General features: G+C 40.5%; 1 protein-coding gene across 1 annotated transcript in view; it reads right to left on the bottom strand.

The window, feature by feature from the left end:
• LOC112449109 (ATP-binding cassette sub-family C member 4-like) overlaps positions 1-22,009 on the bottom strand; it is a 67,533-nt gene that overhangs the window by 13,685 nt on the left and 31,839 nt on the right. The window contains 1 exon segment of the mRNA XM_025000208.1: positions 7,210-7,360. Coding sequence (XP_024855976.1) covers positions 7,210-7,360 — 151 coding nt within the window.

Below are 22,009 nucleotides of genomic sequence, written 5' to 3' on the forward strand. Positions count from 1 at the left end.
TCAGAGGGCAGACACACTGAAACCATACTCACAGAAAACTAGTCAATCTAATCACACTAGGACCACAGCCTTGTCTAACTCAATGAAACTAAGCCATGCTTGTGGGGCAACCCATGATGGGTGGGTCATGGTGGAGAGATCTGACAGAATGTGGTCCACTGGAGAAGGGAATGGCAAACTACTTCAGTATTCTTGCCCTGAGAACCCCACAAACAGTATGAAAAGGCAAAATGATAGGATACTGAAAGAAGAAATCCCAGGTCAGTAGGTGCCCAATATGCTACTGGAGATCAGTGGAGAACTAACTCCTGAAAGAATGAAGGGATGGAGCCAAAGCAAACACAATACCCAGTTGTGGATGTGACTGGTGATATAAGCAAGGTCCAATGCTGTAAAGACCAATATTGCATAGGAGCCTGGAATGTCAGGTCCATGAATCAAGGCAAATTGGAAGTGGTCAAACAAGAGATGACAAGAGTGAATGTCGACATTCTAGAAATCAGCAAACTGAAATGGATTGGAATGGGTGAATTTAACTCAGATGACCATTATATTTACTACTGTGGACAGGAATCCCTAAGAAGAAAGGGAGTAGCCATCATGGTCAACAAGAGTCCGAAATGCAGTACTTGGATGCAATCTCAAAAACGACAGAATGATCTCTGTTCATTTCCAAGGCAAAACATTCAATATCACAGTAATCCAAGTCTATGCCCCAACCAGTAATGCTGAAGAAGCTGAAGTTGAACGGTTCTATGAAGACCTGAAAGACCTTTTAGAACTAACACCCCCAAAAGATGTCATTTTCCTTATAGGGGACTGTAATGTAAAAGTAGTAAGTCAAGAAACACCTGGAGTAACAGGCAAATTTGGCGTTGGAATATGCAATGAAGCAGGGCAAAGACTAATAGAGTTTTGCCAAGACAATGCACTGGTCATAACACCCTCTTCCAACAACAGAAGAGATGATTCTATACATGGACATCACCAGATGTTCAACACCGAAATCAGACTGATTATATTCTTTGCAGCCAAAGACGGAGAAGCTCTATACAGTCAGCAAAAACAAGACCAGGAGCTGACTGTGGCTCAGACCATGAACTCCTTATTGCCAAATTCAGACAAAAATTAAAGAAAGTAGGGAAAACCACTAACCATTCAGGTATGACCTAAATCAAATTCCTAATGATTATACAGTGGAAGTGAGAAATAGATTTAAGGGACTAGATCTTATGGATAAGAGTGCCTGAAGAACTATGGAATGAGGTTCATGGCATTGTACAGGAGACAGGGATTAAGACCATCCCCATGGAAAAGAAATGCAAAAAAGCAAAATGGCTGGGGAGGCCTTACAAATAGCTGTGAAAGGAAGAGAAGTGAAAAGCAAGGGAAAAAAGGAAAGATATAAGCATCTGAATGCAGAGTTCCAAAGAATAGCAAAAAGAGACAAAGCCTTCCTCAGCGATCAATGCAAAGAAATAGAGGAAAACAACAGAATGGGAAAGACTAGAGATCTCTTCAAGAAAATTAGAGATACCAAGGGAACATTTCATGCAAAGATGGGCTCGATAAAAGACAGAAATGGTAAGGACCTAACAGAAGCAGAAGATATTAAGAAGAGATGGCAAGAATACACAGAAGAACTATACAAAAAAGATCTTCATGCCCCAGATAATCACTATGGTGTGATCACTGACCTAGAGCCAGACATCCTGGAATGTGAAGTCAAGTGGGCCTTAGGAAGCATCACTACGAACAAAACTAGTGGAGGTGATGGAATTCCAGTGGAGCTATTTCAAATCCTGAAAGATGATGCTGTGAAAGTGCTGCTCTCAATATGCCAGTAAATCTGGAAAACTCAGCAGTGGCCACAGGACTGGAAAAGGTCAGTTTTCATCCCAATCCCAAAGAAAAGCAATGCCAAAGAATGCTCAAACTACCACACAATTGCACTCATCTCAAATGCTAGTAAAGTAATGCTCAAAATTCTGCAAGTCAGGCTTCAGCAATACGTGAACCGTGAACTTCCAGATGTTCAAGCTGGTTTTAGAAAAGGCAGAGGAACAGGAGATCAAATTGTCAACATCCAATGGATCATGGAAAAAGCAAGAGAGTTACAGAAAAACATCTATTTCTGCTTTTTTGACTATGCCAAAGCCTTTGACTGTGTGGATCACAATAAACTATGGAAAATTCTGAAAGTGATGGAAATACCAGACCACCTGACCTGCCTCTTGAGAAACCTATATGCAGGTCAGGAAGCAACATTTAGAACTGGACATGGAGCAACAGACTGGTTCCAAATAGGAAAAGGAGTACGTCAAGGCTGTATATCGTCACCCTGCTTATTTAACGTCTATGCAGAGTATATCATGAGAAATGCTGGACTGGAAGAAGCACAAGCTGGAATCAAGATTGCTGGGAGACATATCAATAACCTCAGATATGCAGATGACACCACCCTTATGGCAGAAAGTGAAGAGGAACTACAAAGTCTCTTGATGCAGGTGAATGAGGAGAGTGAAAAAGTTGGCTTAAAGCTCAACATTCAGAAAACGAAGATCATGGCATCTGATTCCATCACTTCATGGGAAATAGATGGGGAAACAGTGGAAACGGTGTCAGACTTTATTTTTTGGGGTCTCCAAAATCACTGCAGATGGTGACTGCAGCCATCAAATTAAAAGACACTTACTCCTTGGAAGGAAAGTTATGACCAACCTAGATAGCATATACAAAAGCAGAGACATTACTTTGCCAGCAAAGGTCTGTCTTGTCAAGGCTCTGGTTTTTCCTGTGGTCATGTATGGATGTGAGAGTTGGACTGTGAAGAAAGCTGAGCACTGAAGAATTGATGCTTTTGAACTGTGGTGTTGGAGAAGACTCTTGAGAGTCCCTTGAACTGCAAGGAGATCCAACCAGTCCATTCTGAAGGAGATCAGCCCTGGGGTTTCTTTGGAAGGACTGATGCTAAAGCTGAAACTCCAGTACTTTGGCCACCTCATGGGAAGAGCTGATTCATTGGAAAAGACTCTGATGCTGGGAGGGATTGGGGGCAGGAGGAGAAGGGGACGACAGAGGATGAGATGGCTGGATGGCATCACTGACTCGATGGACGTGAGTCTGGGTGAATTCTGGGTATTGGTGATGGACAGGGAGGCCTGGTATGCTGGGATTCTTGAGGTCGCAAAGAGTTGGACACGACTGAGAGGCTGAACTCAGAACTCTAGTTGTGAATAAGTTCTTAATCCCTTCATGTTCAGTGTCTCAGTGCCTTTACTAGTGGCCATGAAGAACTCTAAAAGCATTCAAAAATCGTCCCAAGAACTCCAGAGACTGAGGCATTAAGAGCACTCTCTGCCTAGGATTAAGTACAATTTACTCACCACCTGGGTGTGAGAGTCAAATATGCCTTACTTCCAAGGTTGTGCTTAATCACAATACTAGTGTCTCAGAGAAAGAATAACCAGCATTAAGCATGCCCATGTGTGACGATGCATATTTTACTAGTGGCCATGAAGAACTCTAAAAGCATTCAAAAATCGTCCCAAGAACTCCAGAGACTGAGGCATTAAGAGCACTCTCTGCCTAGGATTAAGTACAATTTACTCACCACCTGGGTGTGAGAGTCAAATATGCCTTACTTCCAAGGTTGTGCTTAATCACAATACTAGTGTCTCAGAGAAAGAATAACCAGCATTAAGCATGCCCATGTGTGACGATGCATATTTTTCTCCAGAAAAATTATAATTATATTATTATTGCATTAATAGATTATTAATTTATTAATGTTATATATTATTATTATTATTTATGTTTAGAAAACTCTCAAATCTTACTCAGCTAATATCAATACTCTTAGCCATTACTGTACATCTGAGAATTCGGCATGAGGAACCCTTAAAACAGCAGACTTGAGGATCCATGGTCCTAATACACCTATATACATGCTACCCCTACCCTAAAAATGCCCATGGCAGACATTCTAGTTGATCACAGTACATTTCTGCCAGAATTTGGATATGGCCTCATCATTCAGGCAGTGCCAAAAGCAAAAAGCTGGCTAGCAAAAGGCAACCAAATGCCATCCTGGTTTTACGTACTTGTCCATGACTTACTCCTGTTATGCTCACTTTTGCAAAAATGTGCCTCCCCTCCCCGACCCCCACCACAAACCTCATTATAATCAGCTGTGAATATGTCATTAAGAAAAAAAATGTCAGCCTAAGCTTCCAGGGGCATTTAGGCAGTAAGATCTGAAACTAAACCTCACAACATCAGTAGTCCTTCAGAGCACAAGAATGAAGCAGGTTTGTGCCTTATGGTCACAGAACTCAGGTATCCTTTTTGCTGGTGGCTCCAGCAGGGACCTTAAGATATACTATGTTACTATTTAGAAAAAAACAGCAATGTCATCATTTATGGCACAGACCCACCACTTAGAGAGAGAACATAAACAGATCTATCAACTAGCCACCATATGTGGTTATCTGGGGTGTGGAGGAATAGGCTTCTAGATTGAATTTATTGTTTAACTTGTTGCAATGACAGGGTGCAAAAAGTCCCAATATTCCATAGGGATGATACCAAAGTTTTCAGACTCCCTATAACCAATAGTGAGAAAATCCTGTACTGCTTCTTGAAAAAAGACACAGGAGGTACCCTTCCCTCCACTTCCATATGATGGGAAATGGCTCTTTCCCCAAGCAAAAATCTCTGTAAACTGTTCCTTCTGGAACAACCCCTCTTTGAATGTACCAGAGACCTGCTTCACAAGACTATTGAATGAGTCCACTTCATGGGTGGCCTCAAATCATAAAACGTCTGAAGCCTTGCCGACAAAAAGACTGGATGGAGCTCATCACTTCTTCTTTTGCCTCCCCAGGTCATATCAGCACAAAGTCACACACATCTGGACTCTACTGCTCCCCATCCATCCAAACATCTCACACAACTGAACCTTCCAAAAGTTTAGCTGGTTCTCTTGATGACGGAATTTGTTTTTCTATAGCTTTTGTGAAACTGATGATCACTATCCTTCTCACAAATAATTAGAATAAATACCTCTTAAGTGTTTATTATAAAACAAAACATGCAAATGCCACAATGAAAAAAAAAAAAAAAAAACTTGTTTGGATGATTTGAGATTTGTTTCCATTAGTAGATATAAAGAACTATGGGACTCAATATGCTTCTCTACTTGGCTTGGTTTCTAGAAGGTTCAGTTCAGTTCAGTTGCTCAGTCGTGTCCGACTCTTTACGACCCCATGAAACACAGCACACCAGGCCTCCCTGTCCATTACCAACTCCCGGAGTTCACCCAGACTCACGTCCATCAAGTCAGTGATGCCATCCAGCTATCTCATCCTCTGTCATCCCCTTCTCCTCCTGCCCCCAATCCCTCCCAGCATCAGAGTCTTTTCCAATGAATCAGCTCTTCCCATGAGGTGGCCAAAGTACTGGAGTTTCAGCTTTAGCATCAGTCCTTCCAAAGAAACCCCAGGGCTGATCTCCTTCAGAATGGACTGGTTGGATCTCCTTGCAGTCCAAGGGACTCTTAAGAGTCTTCTCCAATACCACAGTTCAAAAGCATCAATTTTTCGGCGCTCAGCTTTCTTCACAGTCCAACTCTCACATCCATACATGACTACTGGAAAAACCATAGCCTTGAGTAGACGGACCTTTGTTGGCAAAGTAATGTCTCTGCTTTTGTATATGCTATCTAGGTTGGTCATAACTTTCCTTCCAAGGAGTAAGTGTCTTTTAATTTGATGGCTGCAGTCACCATCTGCAGTGATTTTGGAGACCCCAAAAAATAAAGTCTGACACTGTTTCCCCATCTATTTCCTGTGAAGTGATGGGACCAGTTGCCATGATCTTAGTTTTCTGAATGTTGAGCTTTAAGCCAACTTTTCTACTCTCCACTTTCACTTTCATCAAGAGGCTCTTTAGTTCCTCTTCACTTTCTGCCATAAGGGTGGTGTGATCTGTATACCTGAGGTTATTGATATTTCTCCTGGCAATCTTGATTCCAACTTGTGCTTCTTCCAGCCCAGTGCTTCTCATGATGTACTCTGCATAGAAGTTAAATAAGCAGGGTGACAATATACAGCCTTGACGTACTTTTTTTCCTATTTGGAACCAGTCTGTTGTTAAGTCGGTATTAATTTACAATAATTATTCATGGTTGAGGTCTCTGATACAAACATCTTCCATCCTTACTTTTCCCTTTTTGGCTATAGTTCTTGTAACTTTTTAAGAAATATATAACAATTCTACTTTCCCTACTATTTTTGTTTTAATATTGATGAGATAAATTCAATTATTTCATAATTGGTAATTACCTACAGAATGATTAATCATAAAATGTGTTCTAGAGTATTCTATTTTTTTTGGCCACACCATGCAAGATCTTAGTTCCTAGACTAGGGACTGAAGCTGTGCCCCCTATAGTGGAAGCACAGACTCTTAATGACAGGACCATCAGGGAAGTCCCTGTTCCACATTATTCTTAAACTAGGAAGTCGAATGGAGTAATAAACCAAATGCATTCTGAACATATTCCCCTCCTGTGTTCTCCTAGGGGATGATTTTCACTATTATTTATATGAGTAATTTAAAAAAGGAGGGGCCACAGTGGGGTATCACTCCAAATACTGGTGATGATAATGTGCAAAGCTGAAAAAAACAGGACTTATCTTTTCAATACATTTAACAACTGCAACTTACTTGAACATTGGAAAGAATGTATTTTTCAAATATATCAGTTCTGACATATATTTCCTGATGTCTCCTTTCCTTTTCCTAATTGTTTCCTTTCCTTGTCATTTCTGGTAACTTCAAGAGAAGCAAAATTCTCTATTTTCCTCCTGCATTAGTTCCAACATGATGAAATAGTTTATTTTTAAGAAATTTGTAGGCTGGATACTCTGCTTTAGGAAGTATATCATGAACCAGACAGAAACAGTCCCTGTCCTCATGGTGCTCATATTCCCTGTCCTAAGATTCAAACTGGAGTTGACCCAGCAACAGGTCCATTTGCCTTAAGGGCCACACTGCCTCAGTGGCTACATATTCAATTACCTAATGTTAACTTAGTGAGAAATTCCAGAAGATATAATCTGTGGAATTTCAGTGGTGTGGTTAATTACAGCATAAACGGAAAGCCAGCCTGAATGACCATCCCAATCTAAGAGCCCCGGTACTCACTTGTGGATTCCAGGCGTTTCACATCTCTCGACATCTCTAAGAAATATCGCTGGAGAACAAAGTGAATGATGTCAAGGGGAATCACAGGTATAGCGATCCAAGGAATTGTAGCCACCATCACTCCCACCACACCATTCACAAGTAGACATGTCTGAAATAACGAAAATACAGAGGCCTCCATGTCAAGGATACTTTCAAAGATAAATTTTAATGGTTTGTGTTGTTAGGATTAAACTCCTTTCCTTGAAATCCTTGTTGCAACAGCAAGGAATGCGCACTCATCCAAAGAAATAAAACTATAGGTGGCTCTCATGATGTTTATCGCATGAGCCAAACACTCTGATAAGAACTTTCTGGGTATCATCTCTTGTGATACACTCAGTACCCTATGAAGCAGGCATTAGTATCTTTAACAGATGAGAATATTTGAGGTTTAGAGAGTAGGAGCTGAATCGCAAACTATCAGGAGTAAGCAGCTGTTACTAGAGGGATGAATAAGCAGGCATCATAGGTGAGGAATCCAGAAGCCTCATCTATACATGCAGGGATAAAGAAGTGGTTAATTACAAATTCAGGGTCCAGAAACGTAGGGAAAAAATTAAAATGTTGATCTTTTGAAGTGGGAATTCCTTTTTCTTGGTTTTCTATCCATAGTTAACATTTACTGAGTGCTGACTGTGTTCAAGGCTGAACACTCAATATTTCACATGTATTGACTCACTTATCCTCACAAGAGTTCTACCTAGTAACAGTATTATCTCATTTTACAGATGGAGACACTGAGGCCCAGGGAGGGGAAAAACAACCTGATGGACACTGAAAAGTATCCATACATGGAGCCAGAAAGCCCATGTCATGAACCTTTATGACATATTTAAGCTTGCCCTCAACATACAGCCAACTTTCTATCATTATGTTAAGTATATACAATGTCAACAGCAGACACCATTTACCAGGCGTTTACTATATGCAAGGGATTGTGCTAAGAGTTCCATGAATATTCACTTAATTATCATGTCATCTGTGAGATGATTTTATCTTGGAGAATGGTCTTGTTCTAAAAAGACAACAGGGTGAATTCAAAACTAAATCATTTTTTTTCTCTTATTTTAATTGGAGGCAAACTAAATCATTTGTTGATGCTGATTTAAGCATTCATCTTTATCAGGAAAAGTATGATACCGTGGTAGGCAGCTTCAGGCAATAGGAATGTAATCAACACTTAGCATCTGCTTGTTATGAGAGCAAGGTGGCGTGGTGGGGACATGCATATTCACGTGGTCTGGGTCAAGGCCTCTGAAGATTATGATCTCAGATGGACACAAATCCATGGAGATCTGCACATGGTACTGAGTCCTAGGGAAACACAGGGAAGAATATCTGAACATTCTTAGACAATTCTAAGAAGACTTATGACTGAATTTTACAGGCTGGTTTAACAAATAGAAAGAGTGGCATGAATATTTTGCAGGTTGTAATCACAGTTGATGGAGATTTTGACCAAAAAGGATTTGGGATTAGGTTAAGATGCTTGTCCAAGTTAACACCAGTTGTTCTGTGTCCTCTCAGCACCACTATCACCTACATACCACACTTGCCACCCCAGAGCCTCCCCACCTTGTCATCCAGGGCAGCTGGCCCTGGCATGTCTCTGAGGGATGGATTAGGGGGGTAATGTCTGCATCACAGAGACTCAGGTTATCATTTCACAGCTCTTTCTGATCAGTTTTCTCAGAGGTTCTTCACAAATGAGAAAAGCAAAAACTTCATTTTCATTTACAGATAATACATGAAGCTAGGAGGGTAAGTGGTTGTCCTAAGTTTTCCAGGGAAGGACTGCAGGTCATGGAGAAAGACAGGAGTGGTTTGTACTCAGGGAATCCTAGAGCCACAGCTGCAAGCAAGGGGAACCTGAGAGGAGGAGGAAATGTCTATAACTGTGAGCCCTTGTGAACCAAACTGCATTATCTGGATGGAGACCCATGTTCTTTTCCTGTTTCTCCCCATCTCTGCCATGGTATCAATATAAAACTCAGAGTGAAGAGGAAGGGATTATGAAGGAATAAATTCCAATCATAAGTGAAGAAAAATAGGGCTGTCTGACCTTTCTATTAGACCTACAGATGAATAATTTCTTACAGTCACTGCATTAACTGTGTATCCCACCCTGCTGGATCCTTCATGCTCATGGGGAAGGGTCCTTCCAGCTCCTGCTATGTCTGGTCTTTAGGCACTTGGCTTGACATTGTTGGTTGTCAAAAAAACCAGCTAAAATATCAACCAGGGAAAAATCCAAATTACAGTTGTTTAGCAGATATGCATCATTTGGACAACATCCACCAGTTTTAATAATCTGGCTCTCCCCGGGTGAGGGCCTTTTATGACTAATCCAACCTGGCAGGTAACCTAGAAAGCAGAGATAAGATCAAAATGAAGGGTTCCACAGGAGCCTGTGCCAATGGTTTTGCTTTAGGTACCCATTGAAGACCCATTACTAATGCTTTCACATGCTTCCTAGTTAGGTTAGGTCCTTCAGATTTCATGCTCCTATATTCTGAAGCAGTTCAAAGAGGATGTCTCTAACAGGTTTATTTATACTTGTAGGTAATATTATAACCACCCTCATTGTGGATTGGATATTACACACACACACACACACACACACACACATAGTGTATGAGTTTACATTTATACATAAATAGATTTGTGAGTCTTTTTTTTTTTTTCCCTCAATTACAGTCCTTCCTTTTATTCGAGTTCCAAATTTTAAAAACTCCAAGTAAAGCAATCATTCAGTGGTTCAGATAAAAGAAAAACATCTTTACCTGAGTTACCCATCAGGCCTACTCTGACCTGCCCTAGCTCTTCCCAGAACACGTTTCTGGGAATCTAAACAAAACGGTTTGCATGTCAACTCCATTAAAAGTCATCTCTACTACAGGGGTCAACTAACTATGAGAACAGTTCTTCTCATACTTATTAAATGTACACAGTCCATTTAGACCTCTATAGAGGTCTACAAAATGCTCTCCAGAGTAGTTTCTTTGGGGCCCAATAAGGTAGAGATTTCCTGCAAGGATTTTTTCCCCCCAGACTTAGGGTTATTTATAGGGTCTTTCACTTATACAAGTTCCCTGGTGTACACGAACTGATCATTGACAGAAGTTTTTCTCATTCTGAGAATTCATAAGGTCCTTCATCAGATTTTTTTTTTGGCGGGGGTGGGGGGTGGGGCGGCATGGGTTGCAAACCCAAGAAATCTCTCCACTTAATGCTTTTGCCACATTCAAGGCAAATACACAAATTTTCACCCGTATGGCTTCTCTGATAGGTAATAAAGTCGCAGTTATGTTAAGAGGCTTTTTTCACAACTGTTGGGGTTTCTTTCCAGTGGGGCTTTCTGACGTCCAATGAGGCGTACATACTGTCTGAAGCACTGTTTCACAGGGCCTTAAAAAAATATCATCCTCTGATCTGAATTCTCTTGGAATGATGAGAGGTGAGCATTGCTAAACAGCTTTCTCACATTCACTGAACTTGTAAGTTTCCCACCTGTATAAATCCTCTTGTGGGTGATCAGACATGAGCTTGGACTGAGGTTTTCCCAAAACTCAGGGCATTTGTAAGGTTTCTCACTGGAGTGATTGATACGGTTCTGTAAAGACAGCTCTCTGGTCAAACCATTTCTCAAGTTCCTACAACTGCAGATTTTCTGGTCCCCAATAAAGTCTGAGCTTTGAGCAAAGTCTGAGATTTGCTTTGAGTTCTCCATCTTAAATGAGTTCTCTTACATTGTAAATACATCTTTTTTTTTTTTTTATGGTATAATAACTTCTTGTCTGGTCAAGACATCTGTGAGGCTTCTGATACATGGGGAGGGCTGAGCTCAAGACGTTTCTCAGCCACATTACAGGTACATGGTTTTTCACCGAAGTGGATTGTCTGATGTTGAAGAAGGGCTGAGCTCTGATGAAAGCTTTTATCACAGACACTGTATTTATAATGCAGCTCCTCTGTCTGAGTTCTCATTTTCTGTTGGGCAATGAAGTCCATGCCTAGGAGAAAGCCACTGTCACATGCAGACCACTGATGTGGTTTCTCTTCCATGTGAATTCTTTGATGCACAATAAAGTCTGAACTACAGCTGAAGCTCTCTACAGCTCTTCTCACATTTGCTACATTTATAAGGTTTCTCATAACTGTGGATCCTCTGATGTGAAATAAGATCTGAGCTTTGGATAAAGGTTTTCTCACACATATCACATCTATAAGGTTTCTCCCCAGTGTGGGTTCTCTTGCACATAATAAGAGCTAAGTTTTCACAAAAGTTTTGCTCACGTTCAAGGCACTTGTATATCTGATCATCTGTTTGAGTAATCTCATGCACATGAATAAAAATCTTTTTACCCTTCTGAGGGCATACATGATATATTTTCCTTTTTTGAGTTCTCTGATTATATCTCTCTTCTGAAGTGTACATTTTCTATGGCTCTCTCCTAGGGAGTTTTCCACTGGTCTTCCTGACCCATGATTTTCTTCATAGTCATTTTCTCGATAAGAACTTGAAAGATACATCTGTCTTAGGCCTTTCAGTCATGAGCAGTTCCTCTTTACAAGTTTCCAGCATCACATGCACTCGTTCTTTATGTGATATTTACAACCCATAATAAGAAAGACTCAAGACTGTCTTCCTTTTTGCTCCAAAAGGTCTCCAGTCCATAGTTATTAACAATACTCAATTCTTCCCTCTCCTGGGAGGCTGACGAGAGCCAGGAGCATCCTTCTTTGTACAGCTCGGTGAGGGTAGCTGGGGCCAGGCCATCCAGTGTGCGATTTAAAGGCCAACAAGGCCAGCTAGCTTCCTGAGCCCTTTCAGCCTGGCTGGGAAGCATAGATTTGTGAGTTTTTTATTGTCAGTTATCTCAAACCCCTTATAGAAGTCGGTAGAAGATGAAAATTGCATCTAAGGGAAAAAAAAATCAACATCTACAGAAGGAAACAAAAGATTCTAGTGTGCAATAAACACCCCTTCCTTAAAGCCAATCTCATTTCTTTCTCAGACCTTCCCAGGAATTTTAAAAAGTCCAACTCAAGATACACACACAATTTCCCCCAACTGATTGGATTTCAGGCCCATCTGATGGCCCACATCACTATGGGCAATGTTTCTGTACTTCTGTCACACAGGCACAGAAAGAATAATGGGTATATAGAAAATACCATACTGACCGAAAGTGACCCAAGTTCTGATGCCCCTCAAAATAAGTAGAATAATTATTTTTATATATTTCCCCTTTGGAGCACACCATTTGGGAAATTCTATCCAAAGTCTATGAATCCACATGAACAAATAAAAAAATTCTTAGATGAAATCTTACACTTGTGTGAAAATGGTGATTTTTCACAATTCAGAAAAATTATTTAGTTTGTAGAGAATGACAACCTACATCTGAAGGGAAAATTCCACTAGCCCAGTATTGTTCTGAGACAGCATTTAGGGCTAACCTTCTTGAACAAACACAGAAAGTAAGACTCTACACCTCACTCTCAATCTTAGTAAAAACTGGGATATACCAACAACATAAAAGGATGGTGGTGGGAATTAAATGAGGTAATTCACATAAAGTGCTAACCAGTTCATACATAACAAATAAAAACTCTAACTCCATCATTATCACCCTTCAGTGTGTTCTGGATGCCAGCAGTCAGGGGAGGAGGGATAAGGTATTCAAAGCCTTATGGGCCCAAAGAATCTTAAGAATCTCATGAAGTTGGACTCCAAGAGGCAACTCACTCTAACCACTAGAACAGCTTAGCGTTATCCAAGGACACATCAGAGCAGGTGCTATTTTTCCTTTAGTTTAGTTTAGTGAAGGTCGCTCAGTCGTGTCTGACTCTTTGTGACCCCATGGACTATACAGTCCATAGAATTCTCTAGGCCAGAATACTGGAGTGGGTAGCCTTTCCCTTCTCCAGGGGATCTTCCCAACCCAGGGATCAAATCCAGGTCTCCCACATTGCAGCTGGGTTCTTTACTAGCTGAACCACAAGGCCTAGATGTGGTAATGATATCACATGTACCAAAGGTATTGTGGTTTTTCTCTGGTCACAGTGAAAATTGCTTCTGAGGTCTATTTTGTTTAAAGATATGATTTTAAAATAATATTACCAGTATACTTCATGACTACTACAACTTTTGTCCTCTCTGTATTATCTACTCAATTCTAGGCCTTCCAAAGATTGATAACCTTAGGGATATGGCAGCAAGTAACATTTTTGAGATGTTTCTTTTCTTATTCCATATCTTCTTTCTCTTTCCAGTTGTCCTTTTTATTGGTTCAGACTTACTGTTTTGAAACTCCTGGGCATTTATGGGCAACTAAGGGGGAGAGTGGTGGACTTCTGAATCAACAAAACCAAACCAGATTATTCAATATAGTCCAACAGAAGATCAATTTCACATTTTGTATTTTATGCACCATGAATTGGCATATTGATACCAATGGAAGTACAAAATCTAGATTTTGTAAACTTGTGAATCTCAGGAAATTCAACTGTGTCCACTTCAGGTTGGCATTCTTGGTGCAGGTAAGTAGCCTGGTTAGGACATCAGGATGACTAAGGTAGACAACAGGTCACCACCACCTATGGGAGGAAGTCTCATGAGCACCTTTCATCCTCTGAAAGGATTCTGTGCTATGAGCAGCTGTTTATGACAAGCCACACTGGCATCTAAATGAATTGTACATGAAGTATATATATATTTTTTTAAAAAAGCAAAGCAAACAATGTTTGTGGAAATGCTAATGGTTTTATTTAAAAACATCCCGAACCAAAAACTTTGAAAAATAAGACCTTGCTTTATTGCTAGAGGCCATGACAAGTTTTCTCATTACACATAAGTTCCACAATTCTCTAAATCTGGCCAACAAGCAAAGAAGTGATGGTTACCAAACACACCCAAATACCAATAACAGATGACATTTCATAAGGCTTATCAGGAATCCCATGTCTCAAGTATTTCACAGGCTTCATTTAATCTCATTCTCACATCAATATAAGTAGGAGGGATTACCTTCTTCATTTACAAAGTGGGAAACTTTGCAATGATGCTCAGAGAGGTTTATTGACTTGCCCAAATTCAGATAATTCTTTCATTTTGACCTCAAGACTGTTCTTTTAATTTCTTCCTGACACTGTATCACATATAGAGGTAAAATTCACATTTAAAAAATTAATATCTAAATATACTCCTCTTTTATATATTTTCCCTTCTGTCTGCATTTTCTAATTTTGTTGGGTTTCTTGGGGTCGTATCTGGTCTCTCTCATGAGGGGACCAGTTCTAGATTCCCAGCTAGTTAGGTAATAACAGCCTGCTCAGTTCAGAGAGCAGACTGATTCTTAAAGTGCTCACTAATAGAAGACACTAAAGTGTCAGTTTAAGAACTGTACTTTAAAAAATAAAAATATTTCTTTATAAGAAAGATGAGTTCTAATCCCAAAAAGCAAAATGACTTGGGGCGGGGGCGCAAAAAATCTAATTTAAAAAAATACATAAACTCCAAGGACACAAAATTAGGCTGAGTAGTTTAAAAGATTAACATGTGTATTTGGATGATGGTAAAAATGTTAAAATTTCACCAGGAAGTTTCTCCATATAGAGTTAACACTGTATACTAATACTGCAGACTTTAACATAGTCCTTTCTCAAGCACAGTTTAAAATAAATACAAGGATCTGTTTGCCTCCTTGGCATTTAATTTCCAAACTGCTTACAGTTCTATAGGAATTCCTAGGTATCTACCTACATGTAACTTTAAACTTAATTCCAAGGGATTTTGTTCCTGATAGTCTGTTTGAAGTGTGTGCCAAAGAACGTTTTCTATAAACAGCAGTAAAATATATATTCTCCTTATTTTATGCAAATAAATATCCATACTTTGGCTCACTCCATTCGTACATGGGCTGCAAGGGGCTGGAGCAGCTGTGAATAGATATCCCATGTCCAAGGTCAGGAGTAGCAGCTACACTTCACTGGACCAGCCATATGGAGATACCCACATCCAAGGTCAGAGAAACCCCAGTAGGCACTGGAGCAGCTGTGAGGAGATACCCCCACATTCAAGGGCAAAGGATGGTAGGAGGGGTGAATTCACGCTTAGAATTAAACCGCATTCCCGCCAGAGATGCTCAGAGGGCTGAAACAAACCTTGTGAGCACCAGGACCCAGGGACCTCACAGAGACTGAGAAAGAACTGTGTTTGAGTGTCTCCTGTGGAGGTACAGGTTGGCAGTCATCCCCTGGCAGGGACAGGGGTTCTGGGTGTTGCTGCTGCTAAGTCACTTCAGTCGTGTCCAACTCTGTGTGACCCCATAGACGTCAGCCCATGAGGCTCCCCCGCCCCTGGGATTCTCCAGGCAAGAACACTGGAGTGGGTTGCCATTTCCTCTCCAATGCAGGAAAGTGAAAAGTGAGAGTGAAGTCGCTCAGTCGTGTCCCACTCTTAGCGACCCCATGGACTGCAGCCCACCAAGCTCCTTCGTCCATGGGATTTTCCAGGCGAGAGTACTGGAGTGGGTTGCCATTGCCTTGGTATGGCATAAATCCTCTTGTGGGAGGTCGCCATTAACCCCACTATAGAGCTGCCAGAACTTACACAGGACTGGGAAATAGACTCTTGGAGGGCACAACAGAACCTTGTGCACAAGGACCCAGGAGAAAGGAACAGTGACCCCACAGAACACTGTCCCAGACTTTCCTGTGGGTGTCTGAGAGTCTCCAGAGAAAAGTGTGGGTCGGTGGTGGCCTGCTGCAGGGTTCGGCGCATGGACTGTAGCAGTATATGCATGGGACCTTTTGAGGGAAGTCACTATTATCTTCATTACCTCCACCATAGTTTTGCCCCAGGGAAATAGCAGGGAGGGAAACAGCTCAACCCATTGACAGAAAATTGGATTACAGATTTATTGAGCATGGCCCCACCCATCAGAACAAGACCCAGTATCCCCTCAGTCATACTATCCCATCAGGAAGCTTCCATAAGCCTCTTATCCTTCTCCATCAGAGGGCAGACAGACTGAAACCCACAATCACAGAAAACTAACCAATCTAATCACAAGGATGACAGCCTTATCTAACTTAATGAAACTATGAGCCATGTTCTGTAGGGCCACCCAAGACGGGCAGGTCATGGTGGAGAGTTCTGACAAAATATGTTCCACTGGAGAAGGGAATGGCAAATCACTGCAGTATTCTTGCCTGGAGAACCCCATGATCAGTATTAAAAGGCAAAAAGGACACTGAAAGTTGAACTCACCAGGTGGGAAGGTGCCCAATATGCTACTGGAGATCAGTGGAGAAATAACTCCAGAAAGAATGAAGAGACAGAGCTAAAGCAAAAATAACACCCAGTTGTGGATGTGACTGGTGATAGAAGCAAGCTGCAATGCTGTAAAGATGAATATTGCATAGGAACCTGGAATGTTAGGTCTATGAATCAAGACAAATGAAAAATGATCAAACAGGAGATGGCAAGAGTGAATGTAGACATTTTAGGATCAGTGAAGTAAAATGGACTAGAATGGGTGAATTTAACTCAGATGAAAATTATATCTACTACTGTGGGCAAGAATCCCTTGGAAGAAATTGAGTAGCCATCATAGTCAACAAAAGAGTCTGAAATGCAGTACTTGGGTGCAATCTAAAAAATGACACAATGATCTCTGTTCATTTCCAAGGCAAACCATTCAATATCAAGTAATCCAACTATATGTCCCAATCAGTAATGCTGAAGAAGCTGAAATTGAATGGTTATATGAAGACCTACAAGACCTTCTAGAACTAACACCCAAAAAAGATGTCCTTTTCATTATAGGGGACTGGAATGCAAAAGTAGGAAGTCAAGAAACACCTGGAGTAACAGGCAAATTTGGCCTTGGAGGACAGAATGAAGCAGGGCAAAGGCTAATAGAGTTTTGCTAAGAGAACACACTGATCATAGCAAACACCCTCTTCCAACAACACAAGAGAAGACACCACACATAGACATCATCAGAGTGTCAACACCAAAATCAAACTGATTATATTCTTTGCATCCAAAGATGGAGAAGCTCTATACAGTCAGCAAAAACAAGACCGGGAGCTGACTGTGGCTCAGATCATGAACTCCTTATTGCCAAATTCAGGCTGAAATTAAAGGAAGCAGGGAAAACCACTAGACAATTCAGGTATGACATAAATCAATTCCCTTATGATTATACAGTGGAAGTGAGAAATAGATTTAAGGGACTAGATCTAATAGACAGAGTGCCTGATGAACTATGAACTATGAACTATGAACAGTTCATGACATTGTACAGGAGACAGGGATCAGGACCATCCGGAAGAAAAAGAAATGCAAAATGGTAGTCTGAGGAGGCCTTACAAATAGCTGTGAAAAGACAAGAAGCCAAAAGCAAAGGAGAAAAGGAAAGACATACCCATTTGAATCTAGAGTTCCAAAGAATAGCAAGGAGAGATAAGAAAGCCTTCCTCGGTGGTCAGTGCAAAGAAATAGAGGAAAACAACAGAATGGGAAAGACTAGGGATCTCTTCAAGAAAATTAGAGATATGAAAGGAACATTTCATGCAAAGATGGGCTCAATAAAGGACAGAAATGGTATGGACCTAACAGAAGCAGAAGATATTAAGAAGAGGTGGCAATAATACACAGAAGAACTGTACAAAAAAGATCTTCATGACCCAGATAATCACAATGGTGTGATCACTTACCTAGAGCCAGACATCCTGGAATGTGAAGTCAAGTGGGCCTTAGGAAGCATCACTATGAACAAAGCTAGTGGAGCTGATGGGATTCGAGTTGAGCTGTTTCAAATCCTGAAAGATGATGCTGTGAAAGTGCTGCACTCAATATGCCAGTAAATCTGGAAAACTCAGCAGTGGCCACAGGACTGGAAAAGGTCAGTTTTCATTCCAATCCCAAAGAAAAGCAATGCCAAAGAATGCTCAAACTACCACACAATTGCACTCATCTCACATGCTTGTAAAGTAATGCTCAAAATTCTGCAAGCCAGGCTTCAGCAATATGTGAACCGTGAACTTCCAGATGTTCAAGCTGGTTTTAGAAAAGGCAGAGGAACCAAAGATTAAATTGCCAAAATCTGCTGGGTCATTGAAAAAGCAAGATAGTTTCAGGAAAACATCTATTACTGCTTTATTGACTATGCCAAAGCCTTTGACTGTATGGCTCACAGTAAACTGTGGAAAATTCTTCAGTAATTGGGAATACCAGACCAGCTGACCTGCCTCCTGAGAAATCTGTATGCAGGTCAGGAAGCAACAGTTAGAACTGGACATGGAACAACAGACTGGTTCCAAATAGGAAAAGACTATATATTGTCACCCTGCTTATTTAACTTATATGCAGAGTACATCAGGAGAAACTCTGGGCTGGATGAAGCACAAGCTGGAATCAAGATGGCTGGGAGAAATATCAATAACCTCAGATATGAAGATGACACCACCCTTATTGCAGAAAGTGAAGAAGAGCTAAAGAGGCTGTTGATGAAAGTGAATGAGGAGAGTGAAAAAGTTGGCTTAAAGCTCAACATTCAGAAAACTAAGATCATGGCATCTGGTCCCATCACTTCATGACGAATAGATGGAGAAACAGTGGAAAGAGTGGCATACTGTATTTTTGCGGGCCCTAAAATCATTTCAGATAGTGATTGCAGCCATGAAATAAAACAACACTTACTCCTTGGAAGAAAAGTTTTGACCAACCTAGACAGCATATTAAAAAGCAGAGAAATTACATTGCCAACAAATGTCCATCTAGTCAAGGCTATGGTTTTTCCAGTAGTCATGTATGGATGTGAGATTTGGACTATAAAGAAGCTGAGAACTGAAGAATTGATGCTTTTGAACTGTGGTGTTGGAGAAGACTTTTGATAGTCTCTTGGACTGCAAGGAGATCCAACCAGTCCATCCTAAAGGAGATCAGTCCTGGGTGTTCATTGGAAGGTCTATTGTTGAAGCTGAACCTCCAATACTTTGGCCTCCTGATGCAAAGAGCTGACTCATTTGAAAAGACCCTGATGGTGGGAAAGATTGAGGGTGGGAACAGAAGGCGAGGACAGAGGATGAGATGGCTGGATGGCATCACTGCCTCAATGCACAAGAGTTTGGGTAAACTCTGAGAGTTGGTGATGGACAGTGAGGCCTGGAGTGCTGAGGTTCATGGGGTTGCAATGTGTTGGACATGACTGAGAGACTGAACTGAACTGAATTAAAAAACAGAATCAGGATCATTGAGACTACTAACACCTCAAAAGAATTTCTGAGATTTTCATTCTGCAATTTGACTCTTAAGAAGTCTGTTTCAAGTTGTGGTAAGTACAAATCATCCATTTCCTTGTGAGACAAGATTTTCTTGTGAGTTAAGAGGCAAGAGGATGACTAGTTTTAGTCAGTAGTTTATGGATGTGGATGTAGGAGAGATTATAAAAGATAATAACTTGTCAGTGAAATGACTATCACATAGATTGTGCTGCTGGCTAAGCAAGATTCTTGTGGAGGCAATAAAACTCTGAACAGACTACTGAAATTCTGAAAGGATTAAGAAATACAATGTAATTCCTATCCAAAGATACCCATTACCCTTCAATTGCAGGATGAACAGAAGCAAAAGAAAACATTGAAGGCTTTTAAAGGTAAGCTCTTAATCATAACAATCAGAGCCTTTGACTGTGTGGATCACAATAAACTGTGGAAAATTTTGAAAGAGATGGGAATATAAGACCACCTGACCTGCCTCTTGAGAAACCTATATGCAGGTCAGGAAGCAACAGTTGGAACTGGACATGGAACAACAGACTGGTTCCAAATAGGACAAGGAATACATCAAGGCTGTATATTGTCACCCTGCTTATTTAACTTATATGCAGAGGACATCATGAGAAACACTGGGCTGGAAGAAGCACAGGCTGGAATCAAGATTGCTGGGAGAAATATCATTAACCTCAGATATGCAGATGACACCACCCTTATGGCAGAAAGTGAAGAGGAACTAAAAAGCTTCTTGATGAAAGTGAAAAAGGAGAGTGAAAAAGTTGGGTTAAAGCTCAACATTCAGAAAACTAAGATCATGGCCTCTGGTTCCATCACTTCATGGGAAATAGATGGGGAAACAGTGGAAACAGTGGCAGACTTTATTTTTTTGGGCTCCAAAATCGCTACAGATGGTGACTGCAGCCATGAAATTAAAAGACACTTACTCCTTGGAAGGAAAGTTATGACCAACCTAGATAGCATATTCAAAAGCAGAGATATTACTTTGCCAACAAAAGTCCATCTAGAGAAGGCTATGGCTTTTCCAGTGGTCATGTATGGATGTGAGAGTTGGACTGTGAAGAAAGCTGAGCACCAAAGAATTGATGCTTTTTAACTGTGGTGAAGACTCTTGAAGGTCCCCTGGACTGCAAGGAGATCCAACCAGTGCATTCTAAAGGAGATCGGTCCTGGGTGTTCATTAGAAGGACTGATGCTAAGGCTGAAACTCCAATACTTTGGCCAGCTCATGCAAAGTGTTTACTCATTGGAAAAGACTCTGATGCTGGGAGGGATTGGGGGCAGGAGGAGAAGGGAACAACAAAGGATGAGATGGCTGGATGGCATCACTGACTTGATGGACATGAGTTTGAGTGAACTCCGAGAGTTTGTGATGGACAGGGAGGCCTGGCGTGCTGCAATTCATGGGCTTGCAAAGAGTTGGACACGACTGAGTGACTGAACTGAACTGAACCTAGAGTCAGTATTTGGTCTGCATGTAAGCTTATATGGTATCCTTCATGTCTCAAGAAATTCAGAGATCAGCTCTGGTTCCAAGATCCTTGTTTTATCACCTCTGTTTACTTTGATCTCACCCACCTTGGTTAACTCTGTTAAGTCAGAACATTATAAAACATTGGGGTGTCTTATCTGTATGACGAGATCTATACAAACCTTAAGACTAAGATTTTCTAAGCTTGTCCTTTCTTTGGGATACATTAACCACACTCTTAACCACTCATTTGGCTGCCTTATAGCTTTTCACAACCACACCAACTCTGGGACCTGTATATTCTTCAGTCAGCTCACAACTGAGAGTCACAGCTAATTCCACTGAAGAGTTAAAGGTGGGGGTTAATTTATAGTCTGTTAACCAGCACAACAGAAAGCATTAGGGAAACATGGTGCACTTCCTCCTTCGTGTTCAGTATATCTCATTGATCAGTAGCTTCCTTTCTACCATTGGTCAGGATTCAAGTTTATTACAAAATTCAAGACTGGATGCATTTATTTGCTAATTTTACAAAGCATAGCTTAATAATAGCACAGATAACTCTACTAATATTCTGTGGTAATCTATACGAGAAAAGAGTCTAAAATAAGAATGAATATATGTATAATTGAATCACTTTGCTGTACACCTGAAACTAACACAACATTGTAAATCAACTGTACTCCAATAAAATTAAAATTTTTTGAATAAAAGTTTTTTTTAAAAAGCTAAAATTCAAAGGTATTCAGATTCATCTTATAATTTAAAAATCCAGCATATATAAGAATGGAAATAAGAAAAAAAGTAGACCTGAATGAAATTAAAAAAAAAAAACGACAACAACTTCTAAGTAGAAACCTCAATAAGCACAAAGCCTGGTTCTTTGAAATCACCATGAAATATTAAAGAAAAAAAAAGAAGGGAAAATTTACCATACAACATACTAATGAGTTGAACATAATAATATAAAAAAAGATA

Source organism: Bos taurus, chromosome 12 (assembly GCF_002263795.3).
Source record: "Bos taurus isolate L1 Dominette 01449 registration number 42190680 breed Hereford chromosome 12, ARS-UCD2.0, whole genome shotgun sequence".
Taxonomy (NCBI): Eukaryota; Metazoa; Chordata; class Mammalia; order Artiodactyla; family Bovidae; genus Bos; species Bos taurus.